Raw genomic sequence first — 22,887 nt, 5'->3', positions numbered from 1 at the left:
ACTGATATGTGCGAAGGATACATTTTTAGCAAAGCATACCATCAGGTGTTGGCCTCGGAAGTTATGTGTGCATAGGTTTGTGACTCTTTGTACATGTTAGTGTTAGGGCGGATAATCCAATGAAGTCTTACCAACTCTCAGGTAGCTCCAAGTGGGGAGATGACCAAGTCATGCCACCTAAAACATGTCACCAAAAAGCTCCAGCAAAATTTCTTTCGCGTGCCAAGTCCCCTGGATCTATCATTTACCCTGCCACCAGTGCCATCTGATGCCATGGCTCAGTTATGTAATTCCTAGAATAGGCTCAGACATGAAGGGTTTGCACTGAAACTATGTACTGAGGGTGTCTACAAACCCGGGCAGTTTGTTCTAGGCTGGAGGCGGGAGGGTGAGGCCTGCCTATGGGGTTCTGGCTGTGCTGTACAGTTAGCGTGTAGTTAAGAGTGTAGAGTTTACCAGAGTGTGTACCACACAACCCTGCTTTCATGAATGACTTCAGAAAAAAAGGGTGTTCTATGGCGAATAAGATTTGGACATACTGCACACTGTATTTTTTTCTTGTGGAGAATCACAAGGACCATGAGAATATTTAATAAGAGGTTCTTTGCTATCAAGAGGACAGGATTTCCAGGACTTGGTGACATGCTGGATGTGGGGAGAAGGAGGCACATAGAATGGCTCACATGAAGGCGATGAGGTGGACTCCCTGCCTCACTAAAAGAGGAGAGGGGCAGGTTTGTGGGGGAAGATGAGGAGTTTGGTTCTGACCTGGTACTCTGAGGTACTCATCATGATTTAGGATTTGGGAGAAGGGTCTGGACTTGGCTGGGTGACACTTAAATCACATTGGAAGCTGTGGGACCAAAAAGAACAGAATAGATAAAAATTGGGTTGAGAACAGCCCTCAGAAGAACAGTAATGTTCAAAAGGTACAAAGTGAAGGAAGAGAGGCAGAGGGAAAACTAGGAGAGAGTAGTGTCACAGAATTCAAGGAGAAAAGGGTCTCAAAAAAATAGGGATGTCATTTGCAGGGCCTTCCTCATAGGAAGTCACAAGGTAATTTCAGCCAAGAGTAATTAGAAACGTAAATACATAGAAAATACAGTCTCTATCTCTTTCCTTCATGCTGCTGAGTTTGCTATCAGAGCAATGCATGTGTATAAAAATTTGCAAATTTGGGGAATGCTTACAAGTGCAAATAATTTATAATATTCCAGTCTAATTATTGTTTATTAATATGATTATATCATGTACTATACTTAAGTGCCTCAACTGATATGAACCAAACATACCTGTTTAACCAGATTCCTAGTTATCATTCATTTGTTTTATTTCCATTTGCTAACCCACTTCAATTGATTTTCCAATAATTGATATAGATATTTGAATGGCCTGAAATGCTTTTTGTAAATGAGATGAGTAATCATTTAAAAATGAATGTCTAGTGACAATATTAAATATTTTGAAAAGCCATCTAAACACTTGAAGATACTATGCTATTCTTTTCTAGTCATCTAAGGTATTGTAACAAAGCTTAAATCTCACATTGACCTACAAATTACTGTTTTATAATCTTCTTAACGTATCTCCTATACACGGAACTCTTCAATATTGTAGTGAGTGACATGCTGTCAGTGTCCTTAGCAGTATTCTTTCTTCCCCAGTAATTTTGTATTATGTTATTTTAGAGCTCTACATGGTAGTATAATCACCTTTTATTGTCTTTTAGTAATTCTGGCAAAATGGTTTTAGAAGCACAGTGAAATACGTGTGCTTTCGAAGAAGGAAAGTAAAAACATTCTCTTCAAACTTGTTTAAAGCTTTTAAGTTAGACTAGAAGATTGAGTCCCAAAAGGGTATAGTTATGATCAGATTCTAAAATAAAAACTTATTTTTGCTTCTTTTCTTCAATTTGGAAGTTGTAGTTGTTAGTCATTAAGCGTCCTGGATCCTAGGGTAAAGGTGCCTAGTGTCAGCCTCTGACTTGAACACTTATAAGCCTAGATCATTAATTTTTTATGTGCCTTTCCAAAAAAATGGAGTTACAGTGTTTACACTTCATAGGATAAAAACAATAAAAATGAAATAATCACAGAAAACCAAACACTGTATGTTCTCACTTGTAAGTGAAAGTTGAACAATGAACACATGTGGGCACAGGGAGGGAAACATCACACACTGGGGCCTTTCACAGGGTTGGGGGCTGGGCGGGGACAGCATTAGGAGAAATACCTAATGTAGCTGATGGGTTGATGGGTGCAGCAAACCACCGTGGCACGTGTATACCTATGTAACAAACCTGCACATTCTGCACATGTATCCCAGAACTTACAGTATAATTTTAAAAAATGAAGCCATCCACAAAAGTACTTACCATGTGTTGGGAATTATGGAAAGCAAACAACTGCTACATTGAAACATAGTCAATGAGTAAAGATATTACTTTTTTCTTTCTTCTTCTGTTTAGCAATTATTATACAAATACCAGCCAGAAAGAAGCTTTTCATTTAGAAGCACCAGAAGTATATTCTGTTGATCCATACAACCCAGCAAGCTGATCGGAAGACAAACTGGTGGTATGTAATGAAATGGAAATATTAATTTACATATAAAATTTCCTTCAACTTGTATTTATCAATAAGCATAGCATTCATGGTGTATATACATGCTTCTTACTATTGCACAAGTCTTCAGTAATCATGCGTAGCAATTGTTCATTTACCTACTTCATTTTGCCAACTAATGTTCCAATTTTTTAATCCATTCATCCATTCAACAAATATTAAACTAAATAGCAAAACAACTAAGAATAAAATAAATAAGATGATAAGCATTATATAGAGACATAATAAAGCAGGCAAGGGGGATAAAGAGAACAGGGTGGTCACAAGGGAAGCTCTTACTAAGAGAATGTCATTTGAGAAAAAACTCAAGGGAAGTAAAGAGCCAGGGCCGGCCATGGTGGCTCACGCCTGTAATCCCAGCACTTTGGGAGGCTGAGGCGGGCAGATCACTCGAGGTCAAGAGTTTGAGACCAGTCTGTTCAACATGGTAAAACCCTGTCTCTACTAAAAATACAAAAATTAGCCAAGCGTGGTGGTGTGCACCTGTGGTCCCAGCTACTCAGGAGGCTGAGGCAGGAGAATCACTTGAGCCTAGGAGGTGGAGGTTGCAGTGAGCCAAGACTGTGCCACTGCACCCCAGCCTGGACAACAGAGCAAGACTGCATCTCAAAAAAAAAAAAAAAAGCCAGCCAAGTGGCCATATGGGGGAGGAGGATTCCAGAAAGAACAGTAGGTGCAAAGGCCATAAGGCAGTGTGTGCCAGCTGTGTTGGTGGCACAGCAAGGAGGCCAGTGTGGCCTAGAGTTGTAGAGATGAAATCAGAGAGATGGGGGTGGGATGTAGGGGAGAGGATGATCGTACAAAGTCTGCTATGTCATTGTAATGGGATGGTGGGCAGGAGAGGATGGTTGTATAAAGTGTGCTAGGTCATGATAAAGAGATTGGTTTTTATTTGGAAGCTTTTAAGGAGAGGAGCAACACATTCACCTTAACTGCTGTGTTAAGAACAGACTGTAGCAAGCCACGGGTGGAAGATGGGAGTCAATGAGGAGGCTGCTGCAATCATCCAGGCAAGAAATTGTCAGTGGCTACCACCAGGCTTTGAGAAGAGGCCAGATTCTGCATGCATTTTAAAGACAGTGACAGTAGGATTTGTTGATAGTTTGTATCAGAATATGAGAGGAAGAGACCTGTTAATAATGACACGAGGGCTTTTGCCTAAGCAACTGGAAAGATAGAACTGCCATTACTTAACATGATTGAGAATGCAAAGAGCAGGATTGGGGAGAAAATTCAGGAGTTCCACTGTGGAGATGTTAAGTATGGATGCCTAATAGACTTGGCAAGAAGACAGCTGATGTACAAGTCTGTATTTTGGGCAATTGGTCCAGGCTGGAGATACAAATTTGGGCTTTGACATCATGTGGATGTACATAACAATGAGACTGAATAAGATCTCCGAGGAGAAGTGAAAGAGGCTAGCAAAAAGAAAAGGTCCAAGTATTGAGCCCTGGATCCTCCGACATCAGGAGTCATGGAGTGAGAAGGCGCCCACTAAGGAGTGAAGGAGCAGCCTCTGATACTATCCAGAGAAGAACCTTAAAGTCAGGCAAAGAAAGAATTTTAGCGAGGAGGGAGTGATCAACTCTGTCTAGTGTTGCTGGTAGGCCAAGAAAATGAGCCCTGAAAACTGACCATTGAAATTCAGTAGCACAATTTTTTTTTTCTTTTTTTGAGACAGGGTCTCACTCTGTCACCCAGGCTGGAGTGCAGTGGTGTGATCTCAGCTCACTGCAGCCTCTACTTCCTGGGTTCAAGTGATTCTCATGCCTCAGTCTCCTGAGTAGCTGGGATTATAGGTAAGCAGCACAAAATTTGCTGCTGAACTTGACAGGACAGTTTTTGAAGAGAGGAAGGAGGCAGGAGCCTGACTGGACTGAGCTTAAGAGAGAATGAAAGGAGAGAAATTGCAGCTATCAACTATAGACAACTCTTCCTGGGGTTTTTTCCTATTAAAAGGAGCAAATAAGTAAAGTGCTAGCAAGAATGAAACATAAAGTCAACATAAATATTTTTTAAGATTGGAGAAATAGCAGCTATGCCCTATTCCTACATGCTGATGGGAATAATTTAGTAGAAAGGGAAAGAGTGACGGCGGAAAGAGAGGGAAGAATTGCTTGAGCAAGGTCTGGGTAAGCTAGGAGGGTAAGCTAGATTAAGCAGAGGAGCTCCTAGCTGCATGGGCTTAGTAACAGGAGGGAGGGCAGAATCTGCAGGTGCAGATGAAGGCAGGTTGGGACCTGTGATGGGGAGTGAACGTGTGGAAGTTCTCTTCCGATGATTCAGTCTTCTCGGTGAATAGAAAGCAATTGTTCAGCTGAGTGAGGCTTGGAAAGGAGATATTAGAGAGTTAAGAAGAAAAAGGAAGGCATTAAATCATCAACTAAGAATTGAAGACTGAATTATAGGGAGTACAGAAAGGCTGACAGGCGACATGAGATGTGCACCTGAGGTTCCCATGAGAAAATGGGGGCGAACATTTGAAGGTTTACTCTGTCCAGGGGTTCTGCGACACTCTTTCATGCCCTCTCTTACTTATAGCCATCAGTACCACTTTGAAAGGTGGGTGTTCTCCCAAGATAATACCAAGATGAAGAAATAATATCCAAGAAAACCTAGGCTAAAAGACTCTCTTGGGCAAGGTCTCAGGGTCAATCATTGGCAAAGGTGGAATGCAAGCTCACGTTTGAGTTTAAACTGCTTTCTCCTACATAATCTAGAAAATAAAGATACCAGCCGGGAGTGGCGGCTCACATCTGTAATCCCAGCACTTTGGGAGGCCAAGGCAGGCAGATCACGAGTTCAGGAGATCGAGACCATCTTGGCCAACATGGTGAAACCCCGTCTCTACTAAAAATGCAAAAATTAGCTGGGTTTGGTGGCATCTGCCTGTAATCCCAGCTACTCACGAGGCTGAGGCAGGAGAATTGCTTGAACCAGGGAGTTGGAGGTTGCAGTGAGCTGAGATCAAGCCACTGCACTCCAGCCTGCCGACAGAGCGAGACTCCATCTCAAAATAAAATAAAATAAAATAAAATAAAATAAAATAAAATAAAAAAGATACCACCTCTGTCCTCTTGGAATTTATTTTAATAAGACAAATAGGACCCATAAATATCATAGGTAATAATACATACCATAAACAAGGTATAGAAAATCTGTGATGGCAGTTGAGGAAGAAAAGGTAACCTGCTGCTGGTGAGTCATGACAGGGGGACCATACTAGTAACCTCTAAATCCAAACCAGTTGAGGTACAGAGTACAGCTAGCACATAAATATTAGTTGAATAAGTATATGAATGAGAAAAATTATTACTTTCATTTCTCATTTAGTTTAATTCATGTTTATATGAATGTATATAAAATGTAGTTATTTGTTCCAGAGCATGTTATATGAAGAAAGGCCTTTCAATAGAATGATATCTTCTAATAGACTTGATGCTTTGTTGGTTATACCAGCTGTAACTGGTATGTAAAGAGAATGTTAGCATTATTTAAACTTTGAGTTGCACTGCTGCTATTCATGCTGCCTCCTAAGCAGAAATGATCTATTTCAGTGTGCCTCGTTGCTTGGAATTCAGTGGAACATTGATTAGAAAGAAACTGCTCTAATATCAGCAAGTCTCTTTATATGGCCTCAAGATCAATGAAATGATGTCGTAAGCGATCACTTCCTACATGCACTTATTCTCAAGAAGAACATCTTTATGGTAAAGCTGGGAGTCCAGTTTCACTGCCATGTATTCTTCAAGGACTTTCTGAAGCCTCACTTGTGAGATGCCTGAAGCCAGGCCATGGCTGTAAACAATTACATGGCTCTAAAAAGTTTCGCCCTTTTTAAGGAAGGCACTAAAAAGAGCTGTCCTGGTATCTAGACTCATCTTCTTTTTGTAATCAGCATACTCAATGTTACTATCTGCTTTTGGTTATAATGTGTTTTTAATTATCTAAATAAAGTATGAAGCATTTTCTGGGGTTATGATGGCCTTACCTTTGTTAGGAAGTATGGTTTTATTTTGATAGTAGCTTCCTCCTCTGGTGGTGTTAATCATTTCATTTTTACCCTTACTTGGTTTGAGTTTTTCTCACATTACTGTATATACTTTGCCTTTCCATAATCACTCAGTGATTCCAATTTGCACAAGTTTTTTTAAATTATGGGAATCAAGATTTAATCCTAGAGATTTTGTGTACAATTCAAGCTTTGGATGTTTCTTTAGCAGTTTTGTGATAAGTTCTAGTTGTTTGTAAAATTTCACTTAATATTGTGTACATTAGTCATTCAATAAATTGTAATTGTAAAGAAAACATACAACACTTGCCTTATTTTGTTTTTTTTTTTTTTTTTTTTTTTTTTTTTTTTGGAGTCAGTGAACTCTTGGATAACAGAGAGTCTTAGGGCTTTAGAGTCCATGATTTAACAGTTATTCATTCAGGATCCCATCACTTGGTCGTTTTAGCCAAACTTTCAACCCACAAATTCAATTTCCTCACCCTCAAGACTTTCTCTTACATTTGTCGAGCCAATACCTTCCCCGGCTCACTCATCCTCTCCCACCACACCCTTGATCACCCTTGATATAGATATAGCTGTTAATTTTCTCTGTTCCAACATTTAAACTATTGAGAAAATAAAACCTTGCTCACTGGTGACTGCAAATTTACTCTCTACCTTCCCCTAGACTAGGTATGCTGTTCAGCATTTTTTGTTGTTGTTTTTTAAAATTGTGATTAAAAACACATAACATAAAATTAACCATCTTCACCATTTTTAAGGGTACAGTTCAGTAGAGTTAGGTACATTCACATTGTTGTAAAGCAGATCTCCACAACTCTTTTTCTCTTATAAAACCAAGACTCTATATCCATTATATAGTAACTCCACATTCCCCCATCCCTTCAGTCCCTGGCAACCACCATTCCGTTTTCTGTCACAATGAATTTGACTACTCTCAGTACCTCACATAAGTGGAATCATACAGTACCTGTCCTTTTGTGACTGACTTATTTCACTTAGCATAATGTCCTCAAAGTTCATTAATGTTGTAGCATGTGTCAGAATTTCTTTCCTTTTTAAGGAAAGAAAGAAATTCATTGTATATGCAATTTTGTTTATACATTTTGTTTATCCATTTATCTGTCAATAGATATTAGGTTGTGTATTAGTCTGTTCTTACACTGCAATATAGAAATACCTGAGACTGAGTAATTTATAAAGAAAAGAGTTTTAATTGGCTCATGGTTCCACAGACTGTATGAGAAGCATGATACTGGCATCTGCTCAGCTTCCGGGGAGGCCCCCAGGAAACTGACAATTATGGCAGAAGGTGAAGAGGGAAGCCAGGCATGTTTTACATGGCAGAAGCAGGAGCAAAGGAGAGAACGGGGAGGTGCCACACACTAGAACAGCACCAATGGGATGGTGCTAAACCATTCATGAAGGATCCACCCTCATGATCCAATCACCTCCAACCAGGTCCCACCTCCAACAGCTGGGGATTACAATTCGACATGAGATTTGGATGGGAACAGAGCATTCTTCTGAGCCCTCCATATTTTTCCAACCTCTGCCTGTTATGCAATTCCAAAGTTGCTGCCACATTTTCAGGTATCTTTATAACAATGACCCACTCCTCGGTACCAATTTTCTGTATTAGTTTCTTCCCACATTGCTATAAAGAAATACCTGAGACTGGGTAATGTATAAACAAAAGAGGTTTAATTGGCTCATGGTTCCAGGGTCTGTACAGGAAGCATGATGCTGACTTCTTCCTGCCTTCTGGGGAGGCCTTGGGAAACTCACAACCATGGAGGAAGGCAAAGGGAGAGCAAGGCATCTCATATGGTGGGAGCAGGAGGAAGAGAGAGAGGGGGCAGGTGCTACACACTTTTAAACTACTAGATTTGGTGAGAACTCACTCCCTGTGTAGTACCAAGCTAATCCATTCACGAGAAATCCGCCTTCATGATCCAATCACCTCCTAGTAGGCCCCTCTCCAACACTGGAGATTACAATTTGACATGATATTTGGTGGAGACACAGATCCGAACCATATCAGGTTGTTTCCACCTCTTTACTATTGTGAATAGTGCTTCCATGAGCATGGGTGTGCAGATATCTTTTCAGACATTGCCTTCAATTCTTTTGGATCCATACCCAGAAGTGGGATGCTCTTCAGCATCTTTTATTCGTGTACAGTCAGCAACACTTTCATTTCCCCACATTGTCTGTTCACTCACCTCGAACCATCTACTCTATTCTACATTCATTCATTATTCCTTCTATTAAGGGATGATGAAAACATCTGAAGGTAATTCTCTCAACTTCCTCTCCCTCCACCTTCCGTCCTGTCTACATCCACTCACCCTTACCCTCAAGTCTGTCTTCCACTTTTCACAGCCTATATCTTTCTCTCCTCCCTTTCTGTCTTTTCCAGGATATTGTTCCTTCAGTTGGACCCTCTCTCATCACTGGCTCCTTCGTTCCACCTCCAAAACTCCTGAAGCCAAGACCTGCTGAGCTGCATGTGACAGAAATCCACCTCACACTGGCTTAGACCAAAAATGAATTTTACTAAATCACATGACAGAAAAGTCCAAGCGTGTAGCTGGCTTTTGTCGAAACAGGAATAGTCAAAGCGTGCCTTCAGGAATATCTTCTCCTTCTGCTTTGCCTGGCTGGCTTCATTCTCTGGAAGACACTCCCTAAAAACCGGCAAAATATTTACTAATGATGCGAAGCGCACGTCTCATCAGCTTAGCCTTTCAGTACAAAGAGCTTCTCTTGTCCAATAAGTCTTTCAAAAGTCCCTTCAATAGCTCTCATTCTCCAAATAGGGTTACATGCCCCCAAAGGAAGCAATAACTAGGAGCAGGACAGTGAAATAAACGCAGGGCAAGGCCTGAGTTGCCTGCCCAGCCTTGGAGATGGGGGTAGGGTTGGTCCACCTCACTGGTTCTCAAGTGGGATGACTTTGCCCTCCCAAGGACATTTGGCAGTGTCTAGAGACATTTTTGGTTACTACAACTGGAGGAGGAAAGGGCTTCTGGCCTCTAGTAGGTAGAGGCTGGGGATACTGCCAAACATCCTCCAAGGCACAAGACAGCCCTCTAGAACAAAGAATTATCTGGCCCACGATGTCAATAATATTGAGGTCGAGAAACCATAGTCTTCCAGAATCACATTGAACTATGGAAAAGAGAGGATTTCCCAATGGAAAAATCTAGGGGCAAATCCCAGAGGAAGGGACCCATTTAGAGCAACAGATATCCACCTTCACTTCCATCTGAAAACAAATCTTCCCCCAAACCATCTATGTTTCTCGTTTAAACTATCTGTCTTACACCAAATTTCTGAAAGAGTGTTGACCTTAGCTGTGTCAACCACTGTAGTCATTCATTCAAGTAATAATTATGGAGCTCCTTCTCTGTGCTAAGCATTATTTTAGGTCATGGGATCTGGCAGTGGTAAACTGACATGCTCTCATGCAGCTTTTATTCTAGTGGGAGAGACACACAATAAGCATATTTTCAGATGGTAATAAAATGAAAAAATGATAAGTATAATTTTTTAATCTATATAAAACAGGCAAAAAGGAAAGGAAGTTCTGAATTAATGTGCAATTTTAAATAGTGGCCAAGGAAGGCTCCATTAAGAAGGTCTCATTTGAGCCAAATAACTCAAGGAGATGAGGTAGTAGCCATGCAGACAGATATCTGGGCAAAGAGCATTCTAAGCAAAAGGAATATTAAATGGGAGGAAAAAACTGAAGAGAAAAAATACACCTGCTGTACTTGGAGAAATAATTTGTTTGCAAGCTGATGGTAAAAATCCAGCAGAAAGAGGAATATGATATTGCTGGAGGAAGTGAGAATTGCTGGTTTCCTTGAGTGAGTGAGAGCAAATCGAATCTAGGGCACAAGTGGAGAGATCACCCTTAGACTTAGACTGTGAACAGTATAACTATATTAACAGGAGAGAAGGAGGTTACATGGGCCAAATACAAGAATTTGGGTGGAGTGATGGTAGAAAATTGTAGATCTATTTGATTGTTTCTATTTTCTCAAGAAAGAAAGAAACAAAGCCATTCACAGGAATTAAGAATGTTGGAGAAGGTGTCAGAAATAAATGTCAAAATAAAAATATGAAATAGTCATTTAGGAGAATGGGAGAATAAATGGATTAGACAAACAATAGTAGGAATGTCAGGCAGAAGTATAATGGTCCATTCGAAATTATTTGTTACTAAAGTAAGGCTAGTCATTGTGGCTATGTGTCTTTTCTAGCCACATTCGGTTTCACAGGTATGGGAGCAAAATAATGGAGAATTGATTCTAACCAGGAATGTTGTTTTGTCTAATGGCTATAACAAACAAAGAGAAGGGTGAAGGAGCTAACGGTGGGTGCAAGATGGTGATTGTAATGACAGAGTATGGAATTTAACCTGGTAGTGATGAAAGTGAAGACACAAAGGGGGTGAGAGGCTGAGAGAGATAGCGGTAGGATCAATGGGCTGCAGGCACTGAGACAGACAAAGATTGCTGGATTCAGTTTAACGGTACTAGGGTAAAAGAGAAGAGTAGGATTGGTGGTTAGAGAGTGGGATCATTGAAATCATTGAGGGTTGCAGTGAAGGTGACAAGTTTCAGAGCATGCACATGAGCATTAGAGTCAGAGGAGAGTGGAGGACAAGACCACATGCAGAGAAGAGGTCAAGGCACTGGAAGGCCAGGGATTTGAAAATACTATTGCTATGAGTGTTGAAATCACCAGGGACTGTGGCAGAAGTAATAGTGGAGAAGGTGGCCATGAGCCAGGAGCTAAAACCTTCAAGGAATGAGGGGAGAAAGTAGATACTAGGAGATGGATACAAGCAGAAGTGGTAAGGAGTGGCACCTTCTGATAGCATGTGATGTAAAACTGGGGAACTGAGCCTTCTCCTCTTCTCTTTTCCTAAGCCTACTACAATCTGGCTGCTACTCCCATTACTCTGTTGAGAATAACTTGAAATGATGATAGTAAATCCTTAAAAAAGGGCACTGGATGTATTAAAAAGTGTGATAAGTGATATGATCAAAGTAGGCATTTCTTCCACTAGAATTTTGGGAGAAAGCCTAATGGAAACCAATGCGCACAGAAAGACAAATCCTGTATGATATCAGTCATATGTGGACTCTAAAAAAGCTCATCTCATAGAAGTAGTGGGTAGAATACTGGTTACCAGAGGCTGGGGAAGGGAGAGACAATGAGATGGAGAGAGATTGGTTAAAGGGCACAGGATCACAGATAGAATATATTCATCCGTGAATACTTAACCCTTTGCCCTAAATCTGTCACTCCTACATCCATATTTCTTATTTCAATAAGTAGCACCACCATTCATTTCTAATCCTGGGGCTCTTTTTTTTTTTTTTTTATGAATCATGTCTCCTTTTAATAGTTAAGGAAAACAAGTTTAACATAAAATTAGCAACAACAACAACAACAACAAAATCAAGGTTTAAACTCAAAATTATTTTAAGAGAAAAACCCAGGATAAGTAGCAAAATAGCATACCTACAGACAGGCAGTACATGTCAGAAGGACAGGCCACCCCCAATAAAAAAGATAAAATATTATTTTTTTCTACCTTTTTTTAACTTAATTATTTAATTATTTCTTTCTTTTTTCTTTTTTTTCTTTTTTTATTATACTTTAAGTTTTAGGGTACATGTGCACAACCTGCAGATTTGTTACATATGTATACATACCATTAACCTCCTTTACATTAGGTATACTCTAATCTATCCTCCCCTCCCCCACCCCATGTTCCCCTTCCTGTGTCCATGTGTTCTCATTGTGGAAGCTGGAAACCATCATTCTCAGCAAACTATCGCAAGGGGGCTAACTTGATTGCTTTCTTCTCACCACCAACCTTAAGAAAGGAAGTAACCAAAATCCAATACATGAGCAACTGTTCATTCCATCTCCAATATCTTTGTTAATTGTTCGCTTTATCCACCCAGTCAGGGCCGCCATCAAACCTCACTTGGATGTCGGCAAAAGCTCCCTGACTGGTCTTCCCAGTCCATTATTGCCCTATTCTAATCTACCTTCCATACTATACACAGATGTACATTTTTTAAATGTGTATCTAATTGTCCCTCCCTTTTAAAAAATCTTACAATGGCACGACGTCTCAATTCAGGATAAGGAAATTGTTTCTTCACATTCCCTGTACACTGTACACATCACCTGCAATTGCCCTTCAACAGGGAGAGCAGGCATTTCATTAGCTGACCTTCCCACACACATTCTTGCCAAGAGGAAAAGTCAAGCAGGGTGTTTGGAGGGGAGCTGCCATCATCCACCGCCTTTGTCTGGAAGCGCAGGGCCTCGCCCGCGGGATCCATCGGAAGCCCAAGCATTGTCAAGCTCTGCTGCTGCACCTGGGTCAGCAAGGTGGGCTCTGCCAGCGAAACTCGTTAGAAACAATGCAAATGGGGAGTAAACATGGCCTCGCCCATGAGGGGGAAGCTGTGGTCAAAAGCACTTTGTGCCGGAACCCCGCAGCCCTCCCCATACTCTGGGCGCGGAGCACAAGGATTGGTCGCACCTATTTTCGCTGCGCTTTTCCTCTTATTTCAGTTTTCTTCGAGATCAAATCTGGTTTGTAGATGTGCTTGGGGAGAATGGGGGCCTCTTCTCCAAGAAGCCCGGAGCCCGTCGGGCCGCCGGCGCCCGGTCTGCCCTTCTGCTGCGGAGTATCCCTGCTGGCGGTCGTGGTGCTGCTCGCGCTGCCGGTGGCCTGGGGTGAGACGCTGGTGGGCGTGGGGAGGCGCCCGGGCGGATGATTCACCCAGGGCCCCGCAGAGAACTCGCGTGCCGCGCTGGGCTGCGCTGCTCTGCGCGCCCGGGTCCGAAGGCAGCGCGATGGGTGCGCTGAGCGCGCGACCCGGCAGGGCGGCGGGTCTGGGATCCTTCTGCTCACTGGAGACCCTCGCTGCTTCTGGGTAAGCGTGGAGTTCCCAAGTGCAGGGGCTTAAGTCGTGACCAGCGCAGAGGAAGGCGCAGATGTTGAGAGGGTGCCGCACGAAATTCCTTGCCTTTGTGTATTCACAGCCTAGGCTGGCTACAGCCAAGACTTGATCCTAGCGAAAGGGGACTTGGGGATCCGACAAACCTGAGTTCTGGTCCTAGAAACTTAACTGTGAGGCAAGTTAGAACACCTAAGTCTGTTTGCTCTTCTGTAAAATGGGGACACTGGTATCTCTGCATTGTGGAGTTGCTGCCTCAGTGGCATAAAGCCTGTCGAGTGTCTAACACAGGGCCTGTCCCCGAGTTCATTTCTATCCCCGAAACATTACCTCTGCCCTTTGCTCCCAATGGTGTTTAGACAAGCAGTCCTAGGGATGCCCCGCATGGAACTGTCCTCGTCCCCCACCCCAAGCCAACACCGCCATCATCATGATGCACTTAATTGACAGCATACTTTAAGACAGATGCATGCCAGGCACTTGGGGATTAGAAGAGCAAGGGAAGCCCCAGAACATGCAATGTAACCGCTGCAGGTAGAAGGGACAGTAGATATGTTTACAGTTCGCATTTTAGTGCCGTGTTTAGTACAAAATAACGCCTATTATAATTATTATGGAAATTTTGAGGCCACATCTCTTCCTTTTTCTTAACTTCAAATAGGTAAACATCTTCAGTTAGAACTCTTCTATTATCATTTTTGGGCTCCCCAGAAGTCTTCTTGGTTGCCTACACTCACTGGCAACATCTCTTTTGAAGTGACAGTCTTGGTTGTTTTTTCCAGCCTATTCCTGACAACTCCCGGTTCACCCTTCTCTGCCACTAGACATTTTACATTCATTATTTGAGTGTTCCTTCTTCTCTAAAAGAGTAAACAAATAAATAAATAAATAAAGTAGAACCAAGTCCTGCAAGAGTTGTTATTAATATTTGATCTCTTGGGCACCGGGAAGTAACCCGTCAGGTGCAGAGATGTGATAAAACTTACAATTTTATTTTTAGGAGAGAAGCATGCCCAGAAAGTTAAGCAATCTATTGTCAATGCTTAGGAATTTGTGTCATCCTTGGGAGTACTGGCCCTCTTCTTACCAGAATGTTGTTTTAGTTAGCCTATGTTGATTAAGTTACCGTTATAAACAATCCCAGACACTATTAATTGCAAAAAAAAATTTACTGAGGTTATCACAATAACCTCCAAATGTGAAACAGCCTAAACTAAACTACCTAGAAATTTTGTTGCTGACATAATTTAAATTTTAAAATGCTGATGGATGCTTCCAGTGTACATGGTCCTTTGGAATTTTAAATAAGTACAAGAGCTATGCACCCAAGGTGTATGCATATAGAAGTAGGTGGTGGAGTTTCATGAAATCTACTTATTAGGAAGCCAGCGTTCTGCTTTTTCCAGCCTCTGCTACTTACCAGCTGATGTCTTGGACCCAGGAAGTTAAGTCACATCACTGACCTTCAGTGTCCACATGTATAAAATGATCATAAATGACTTCCTGATCTGAGAGAGGTGTTTTGAAAATCAGATGGCGTAATGCATGTGACAGTGTTTTGTAATCTGAAAACCCCCATGCATGTCTGAAAAACCATGACTAAGAAGTGGTGCAAGACTGCAGGATCACTGAAAAGGGAGAAACCTCAACTCCTATGATCAGGAAAGGATGAGTGAAAGGTATATGGCTTTACTAGCACTGAAAGAGTGAATCTAGAAACAGATTGCACAGGACAAAAAATAGCAGAGGAACTAGGATTGTTTTGTTATTATGAGTTACTCACAGTACCCGTAAAGTGGTATAGTGCTATTTGAAAGAGGACTTAGATTAGCTGCAAATAGATATTGCAAATGTAGAACAACCACTGAAAAAAGTGAAAAAAAGAACTATAATTTATATGTTAATAAGGAAGAGAGAATTGCATCATATAAAATGCTCAGTTAAAACAATAAAGAGGGCCGGGGACGGTGGCTCATGCCCGTAATCCCAGCACTTTGGGAGCCTGAGGTGGGCGGATCACCTGAGGTCAGGAGTTCAAGACCAGCCTGGCCGACATAGTGAAACCCTGTCTCTACAAAAATACAAAAATTACCGGGGCATGATGGCGGGTGCCTGTAGTCCCAGCTACTCGGAACTGAGGCATCAGAATCGCTTGAACCTGGGAGGCAGAGGTTGCAGTGAGTCGAGATCGTGCCATTGCACTCCAGCCTGGGTGACAGAGCGCAATTCCATATCAAAAAAAAGAAAGAAAGAAAGAAACAAAACAAAAAAACAATAAAGGGCAGGAAAAGAATGGAAGACAAAAAATAGAAACAGAGAACAAGAGAACAAAGGCAACAAATAGAAACCAGTAACAAAACTAAACCAACTATATCAACAATCATTTTGAGTGTCAATGATCTAAATGCATCATTTGAAACAGAGATCATCAGAGTGGATCAAGAAACAAGACCCAACTATATATTGTGTACAACAAGACCGTTTTAAATATACACAATATATATTAAAAGTAAATGGATAAAGATATACTATGCTAATGCTAGTCACAGAAAGCAGGAATAGCTGCATTAATTTCAAACACAGCAGACTTCAGACCAAGAAAAATTATTAGGGATAAAGAGGGGCATCATATAATGATAAAGGGGCCAATTATCCAAGAAAACATAACAATATCCCATATGTATGCACCTGACAGAGAGACAAAATATGTGAGGCAAAACCCATAGAACTGCAAGGAGAAATAGATGGATTTACTATCATAGTTGGAGACTTCTATGATATCTTTCTGATATCAGAAAAGATGCTGAAGTCTCCTTATCAGAAATGGGCAGATTCAGCAGGCAGAGAATCCATAAGGACATACTTGAACTCAACAGCACCATCAATCCACTTGGATATAATTGACATATATAGATGACTTCATCCAACAACAGCAGAACACATATTCTCCGGCTCACATTCATGGGGATGGACTACATTCTGAGCCATAAAACAGTACACGAATTAAGCTTTACCAGGCAGTGTTTAATATAGGGTGGACTCTGGCGCCCTCAAGTGGTCCTCATGTAGGATCTGGTTTGGTTATCCCTGCTGGGTAAAGGTGCAAGATAGAAGGGAAACTCCAATTTGCTTTCTGTGCTTTGTGATGTATTTTGGTTTACATATGCTCAGATAAGTGGATGTGTGATTTATATTATCTATTTTAATCTAAAATAAACTTCACATTTGGACAGGTAACATCAAAAGTGTCTTACACAGAAATACTGGGTGAAGTTCCCTGTAATAAAACCAATTCCAGAAAACAAGAAACTGGCAGAGTTGACAATCCCTCTCACCCTCCCCGCAAAGACACATGTATACACATTTTTTGTCAGAGGCATTAAGAGGAAGAAATGCTGTCAGTCTAATCACAACTGATCACAACTTGATGAAACCAAAAAAATGTAGAAAGTATCATGACGACTGTCGAAATAAGCTTTACATTCACTATTGTGAACAGGGAAACTCAGTGTGACTGTTTTTTGTCCCATTAGATGTTAGCTAATGATTGTGCTAAGTCATGATGATTAACAAAGCAAATTTATATTGAGGTGTATAATTTATATTTGTGTATATATATAATTTATAAATTTATGTATTTGAAAGGGCATGCTCTTTTTTTAAACCGATAGAGGTGCCTAAGCAAAGCAAGTGCAAGTCTATTCCTTAAAGGGTAAGTGTGCAGAATGGAAAGCAGAGTGTTCTTTGGCTTGACAGCTCATATTGCAACAGACATGAAAGTGATAATGTGTTAATTGTGCGTATAGCACAGAATAAATCAACTTGCTTTGAATGGAATATGTGAACCAGGAGAATGTGAAATTGGGCTGAGTCATACAAGACAAAACCCAAAATGAGACAACAATATATACCCACTAGAATGGCTAAAATGAAAAAGATTGACCAAGCCAAGTGCTGGCGATAAGGTGGAGTAACTGGAATTATAATATACTGCTATTTGGCAGGTAAAATTAATTATAACATTAACTTTAGAAAATAGTTCAACAGATTCTTAAAACCTTAGACACACACTCAGCATTGTACTCTTAGGTTTTTACCCAAGAGAAATGAAATCATATGTCCACACAAAGACTTGTACATGAATTTTCATAGCAGTTTTGTTTGTGACAGCCAATAAGTGGAAACAGTCCAAATGTCCCTCAACAAGTGAATGGATAAACTAAATTAACATATATTTATACAATTGAATATTACCCAGCAACAAAAGGAAACAATTTGTATACATGCAGCAACCTAGATGGATCTCTAATTATGCTGTGTGAAGGCTAAACCATAAAAAGAAAACACCCGAGTGATTTCCTTTATACAATAGGATATAAATGAAGTGATTCAGGTTATATGAAATTTTAGAAAGTCAAATCAATCTGTAGTAAGAGAAAACCACCTGAGTGATTTCCTTTATATGACAGAATATAAACGAAGTGATTCGGGTTATATGAAATTTTAGAAAGTCAAATCAATCTGTAGTAAGAGAAAACACATTGAAGGTTGCCTAGAGAAGGAAGTGGACATTTGGATGGATTACAGAAGGACATGAGGGAACTCTGTGTGGGTGGGATGTATGATGGAAATGTTTACTGTCTTCATTTTGGTGATGGTTTCACAACGCATACATATGTTATAAGTAATCGAATTGTACACTTTAAATACTCATCAATCATTTTATGTAATATTTCTTGATAAAGCTGTAAAAACTTTTTTAAATTATGGTAGGTCTTCAGTTTATGGGTTTTATATTAATATATTTATCATAGGAACTAGCCACAATTGAGGGATTGGTAATAAAGGAGGGAAAGGAAACTACATCAAGCTTTCTTTGTTGAAGGCTCATCTATTCCTTTTTTGAGCTATTATACAACTTTACTTTTTATAATTACCTATACTATTCATATACTACTATGCAGGTGAGAATATTATGTAATTAAGGGGAAGGAACTTTTTCCAAGAATGGTTCATTCAATTTGCTTTGTTACTTTAGGTCTCGTTCTATCCTCTCGTTGCAAACTTTGCTGTGACATTTACCCCTCTCAATACAGCTTTTGGCGCTAGGCACTTCACATGGAATCTCTTCCTTTGTCCATCATCAATGGATAAGACAAATATCAGAATTGTATTTCATCCCACATATCAACTAGAGGAAAGGTGAATGCATAACACTGAAAATAAAAGGAACTGTTTTACTCAGTGTTTTTTTTTTTTTTACAGTGGTCCTCAAATTGCTTTTAGCTATCAAAATCAGCTGTGAAAATTTTTAAAACTAGAGACTCCTGGGCTCTAACCTAGACCCACTAAATCAGAGATTTGGGGGACATAGCTTGGATTCTTGATTTTTTTTTAAGTTTTATAAGTAATTCTTCATTTGTTGTTCATTGCAACAAATATGCATTGAGTGCTTATAATTGAGTGTTAAGCACCAGGACTAGGTATTAATTTAGGGGTACAAAAAACACATCATCTCTTGCTTTTAAGTTATGCATATCTAATATGTATTGAGAGAAATAGATACTTCTAAAAGCACACAAAGATAAAAAGCACAAATTGTAATAACAAACAATTATTGATATGAAAGGAAAAGCAAAGGGTCTGACTAGAAATTATTATAGGGTGGGGTAGAGGAAAGTAGTTTAGATTCCAAATCCCTAAGAGGGTCAGGGAAGGCTTCAGGTGAGATTGGGTGTGTTCAGGGTGGTATGGCCATAGGCAGGCCAGGGAAGGCTTCTATAAGAAAGTGACATTTCAGCAGACACCTGGAGGAAGAATTGAAGTCAGAGCAAAGATAAAAATGCGTCACACAGAAGGCATGTCATAGACAGGGGAAAAATGTTTGTCTTCGGGAAACTGAAAAAGGGGAAAGGGCCACACCTTGGTGAGGGGACCAAGTGGCACGAGATGAAGCAGGAAACATAGACAAGGGCTTCCTTGCTTAACAACTGCTGGCTTAATAAGGCAAATGTGTGATAATGGATACAGGCTGTCTGGGAAAAATAAGTAAGAAATATGAGCTTTCTTGGAGCATCGTCCTTTGCTTCAGTAGAAAGCACAGAGTTAGGCTTCTAATTCTGACTAAAGCCATTGTCAACAGGGAAAAGACAACCTTAGGAATTCTCCTCTCTGTCCGGGGTCCCATGGGCACTATGATGGAACTCATGAGATGCAGACGAGAAGTCCCAGGCTGAATCGGGGGCACATTCACTCAGGAGAGCTGAGGTCACCAGTCACTGAGGTCATCCAGTGCATTCCCGACAACATAGGCCCATTCCAAACTAGCTCAGCAAAGAAGCAGAAAATGAACTCTTGGAAGCAAAGCAAGTACTCCCACTTTAGCGGAATAATCGACTTTAACTCTTAGAAGTACCCCCTATCCATTTCTAAGGGAAATAATCATAAGTATAATTTATGAAGTGCCTTCTGTGTATGTGACAGCATATACTACTTTTGATTCTCCCTGCAAACCTGGTAGGAAAATATTATTCCCTTTATGAAGATGAAACTGATACCCAGCAAGATTAAGTGGTTTGCCTAAGACCTCATAGCCATTAAGTAGAAGACATTGGGTTCAAGGTTCAATCTATGAACCCAACATTTTTAACACTACATACCATTCTCTTTTTGTATTAATTTCCTATTGCTGCTGTAACAAATTTCCACAAACTTAGTGGCTTAAGACAACAGAAATGTATTCTCTTTCAGTTCTGGAGGCCGACATCTAAAATAGATCCATAGGGCTGTGTTCCTTGTGGAGGCTCCAGGGGAGCAGGGGTTTTCTTGCTCTTTCCAGCTTCCAGGGGCTGCTTCCATCCTTTGGCTCATGGCCTCCTTCCTCTACCTTCCAAACCAGCACCATAGTGTATTTAAATATCCTTCTTCTGTCTCCTTTCACCCTCTTGCCTCCCTTTTATAAGGACTCTTGTGATCACATTTAAGGCCCACCTAGATAACCCAGGATAATCTGCCCATCTCATCATTTGCAGATAATCACGTCTGCAAAGCCCTTTTACCATTACAGGTAACATTCACAGGCTTCAGGGGTCAGAACATGGATATCTTTGAGAGGTCCTTACTTAGCCTACCACACCTTTCCATATAGATTCTCAAAATTTTAGCTGAGCCTAATAAGGGAGTTCATTACCATTAGGGTCCAGTTTAGTAGCAAGTGCTTCCTTTAAGTGAAAAGGTGAAAGTTGTCCACTTAATAAGGAAAGAAAAACATTGTATGTTGAAGTTGCTAAGACCAAAGGTAAGAAGGAATCTTCTATCGATGAAATTGTGAAGAAGGAAAAATAAATTTGTGCTAGTTTTGCTGTCACACTTCAAACTGCAAAAGTTACAACCACAGTGCATAGCTAAGTGCTTAGCTAAGAGGGGAAAGGCATTAAATTTGTGGGTGGAAGATGTGAACAGAAATGTGTTCTAACTGACAGCTATCGGGTTTGGTACTATCTGAGGTTTCGGGTATTGGCTAATGTCTTGGAACATGCCCCCCACAGATAAGTGGGTGACTACTGTATATTCAAAATAAGAATTTACATACTGGGGAGTAAATCTCCCATCTTATTTGTTTTTTATTTGTCCCACAAATAAAGTAAACAAAGTAGAATTTTAGGCAAGATTCATTTCTAGAGATAGAGATATTTTATTATAATAAAGAAGGTTGCTCTACCATAAAATATAGCAATTTAAATTTTTATAATCTTAACCTCAAAATATATAAAATAAAAGATGGACAACATTATAAAAAGAAATAGACAAATGTACAATAAATAAAATATTTTAACACAACTCATTTAGTATCTAGTAAAACAAGTAGTCTCCCCAAAATCAGTAAGTATCTAGAAGATTTGAATAAATATTAATAGATTGGATTCACTGACTGATCTTGTTACAAGAAAGAATTATACAGGATGACGGGAGAGACGAAGCCACAGCACAGGCACTTACTGATTAAATTTTGAAGCTGTGAAATGCAGCTTATCCTTTAGTGAAAGATGATATAAATAGCTTAGTTGCCTCCAAACTAGCAGAGACTGTTTGAATGGATGGATGCTGATTTTTTAAAAACGAGCCCATTTCTGAGGCATCGTTTAAAGCAGGGGTCCTCAACCCCTGGGCCATGGACTGGTACTGTCCGGTGGCCTGTTAGGAACTGAGCAGAACAGTAGGAGGTGAGCAGCCAAGCATTACTGCCTGAGCTCCACCTCCTGTCAGATCAGATGCAACATTCAATTCTCATAGGAGCAGAAACCCTATTGTGAACTGTGCATACAAGGGATCTAGGTTGCATGCTCCCTATGAGAACCTAATGCCTGATGATCTGAGTGGAACAGTTCCATCTCAAAACCATTCCCCTGCACCTTCCATTCATGGAAAAATTGTCTTCCACAAGACCAGTCCCAGGTGCTAAAAAGGTTGGGGAGCACTGTTGTAAAGGAGTAAGTCCCTTTGCTATTATTATTGTTATTAAGATGGAATCTTGCTCTGTCACCCAGGCTGGAGTGCAGTGGCACAATCTTGGCTCACTGCAACCTCTGCCTCTTGGGTTCAAGCAATTCTCCTGTGTCAGCCTCCCAAGTAGCTGTTCACAGGCATGTGTACAGGCATGTGCAATCATGCTCTGCTAACTTTTTGTATTTTGGGAGAGACAGGGTTTCACCATGTTGGCCAGCCTGGTCTCAAACTCCTGACCTCAAGTGATCCACCCACCTTGGCCTCTGAAAGTGCTGGAATTACAGGCATGAGCCACCACTCCTGCACCCCTTGGCTATTATTGAAGTGTTCTTTTTCTTTTTTGATCACATCTATGAAGTCTATTGGAGAGAAAGAGAAGGTAGAATGGGAATTTCAACAGGGTCACTGTGGCTCACTCCTGTAATCCCAACACTTTGGGAGGCCAAGGTGGGCAGATGACCTGAGGTCAGGAGTCGAGACCAGCCTGGCCAACACGGTAAAACCCCGTCTCTACTAAAAATATGAAAAATAGCCAGGTGTGGTGGTGGGAACCTGTAATCCCAGCTACTCAGGAAGCTGAGGTAGGGACAATTGCTTGAACCCAAGAGGTGGAGGTTGCAGTGAGCCAAGATAGTGCCACTGCACTCCAGCCTGGGTGACGAAGCCAGTCTCCATCTCAAAAAAGAAAAAAAAAACTATGGTAATTTCTCCATTAACTTTGATGCTGCTATGGTCTTGATCT

General features: G+C 40.6%; 2 protein-coding genes across 3 annotated transcripts in view; both read left to right on the top strand.

The window, feature by feature from the left end:
* Positions 1–6,936, top strand: part of CR2 (complement C3d receptor 2) — a 41,050-nt gene extending 34,114 nt beyond the window's left edge. For both annotated transcript variants that reach the window (XM_032136739.2, XM_032136740.2), the window contains 2 exons: positions 2,468–2,576; positions 6,182–6,936. In XM_032136739.2, coding sequence (XP_031992630.1) covers positions 2,468–2,558 — 91 coding nt within the window. In that variant the 3' untranslated portion in view covers positions 2,559–2,576; positions 6,182–6,936. The remainder of the gene's footprint in view (positions 1–2,467; positions 2,577–6,181) is intronic.
* Positions 6,937–13,280: 6,344 nt separating this feature from the next.
* Positions 13,281–22,887, top strand: part of LOC116457506 (complement receptor type 1-like) — a 35,292-nt gene continuing 25,685 nt past the window's right edge. Inside the window, exon 1 of the mRNA XM_032136741.2 lies at positions 13,281–13,416. Coding sequence (XP_031992632.2) covers positions 13,281–13,416 — 136 coding nt within the window. The remainder of the gene's footprint in view (positions 13,417–22,887) is intronic.

The sequence above is a fragment of the Hylobates moloch genome, unplaced genomic scaffold, assembly GCF_009828535.3.
Source record: "Hylobates moloch isolate HMO894 unplaced genomic scaffold, HMol_V3 SCAFFOLD_18, whole genome shotgun sequence".
Lineage (NCBI taxonomy): Eukaryota > Metazoa > Chordata > Mammalia > Primates > Hylobatidae > Hylobates > Hylobates moloch.
Note: the sequence above shows the minus strand (reverse complement) of the source record. Positions and strands in the feature narration are given on the sequence as shown.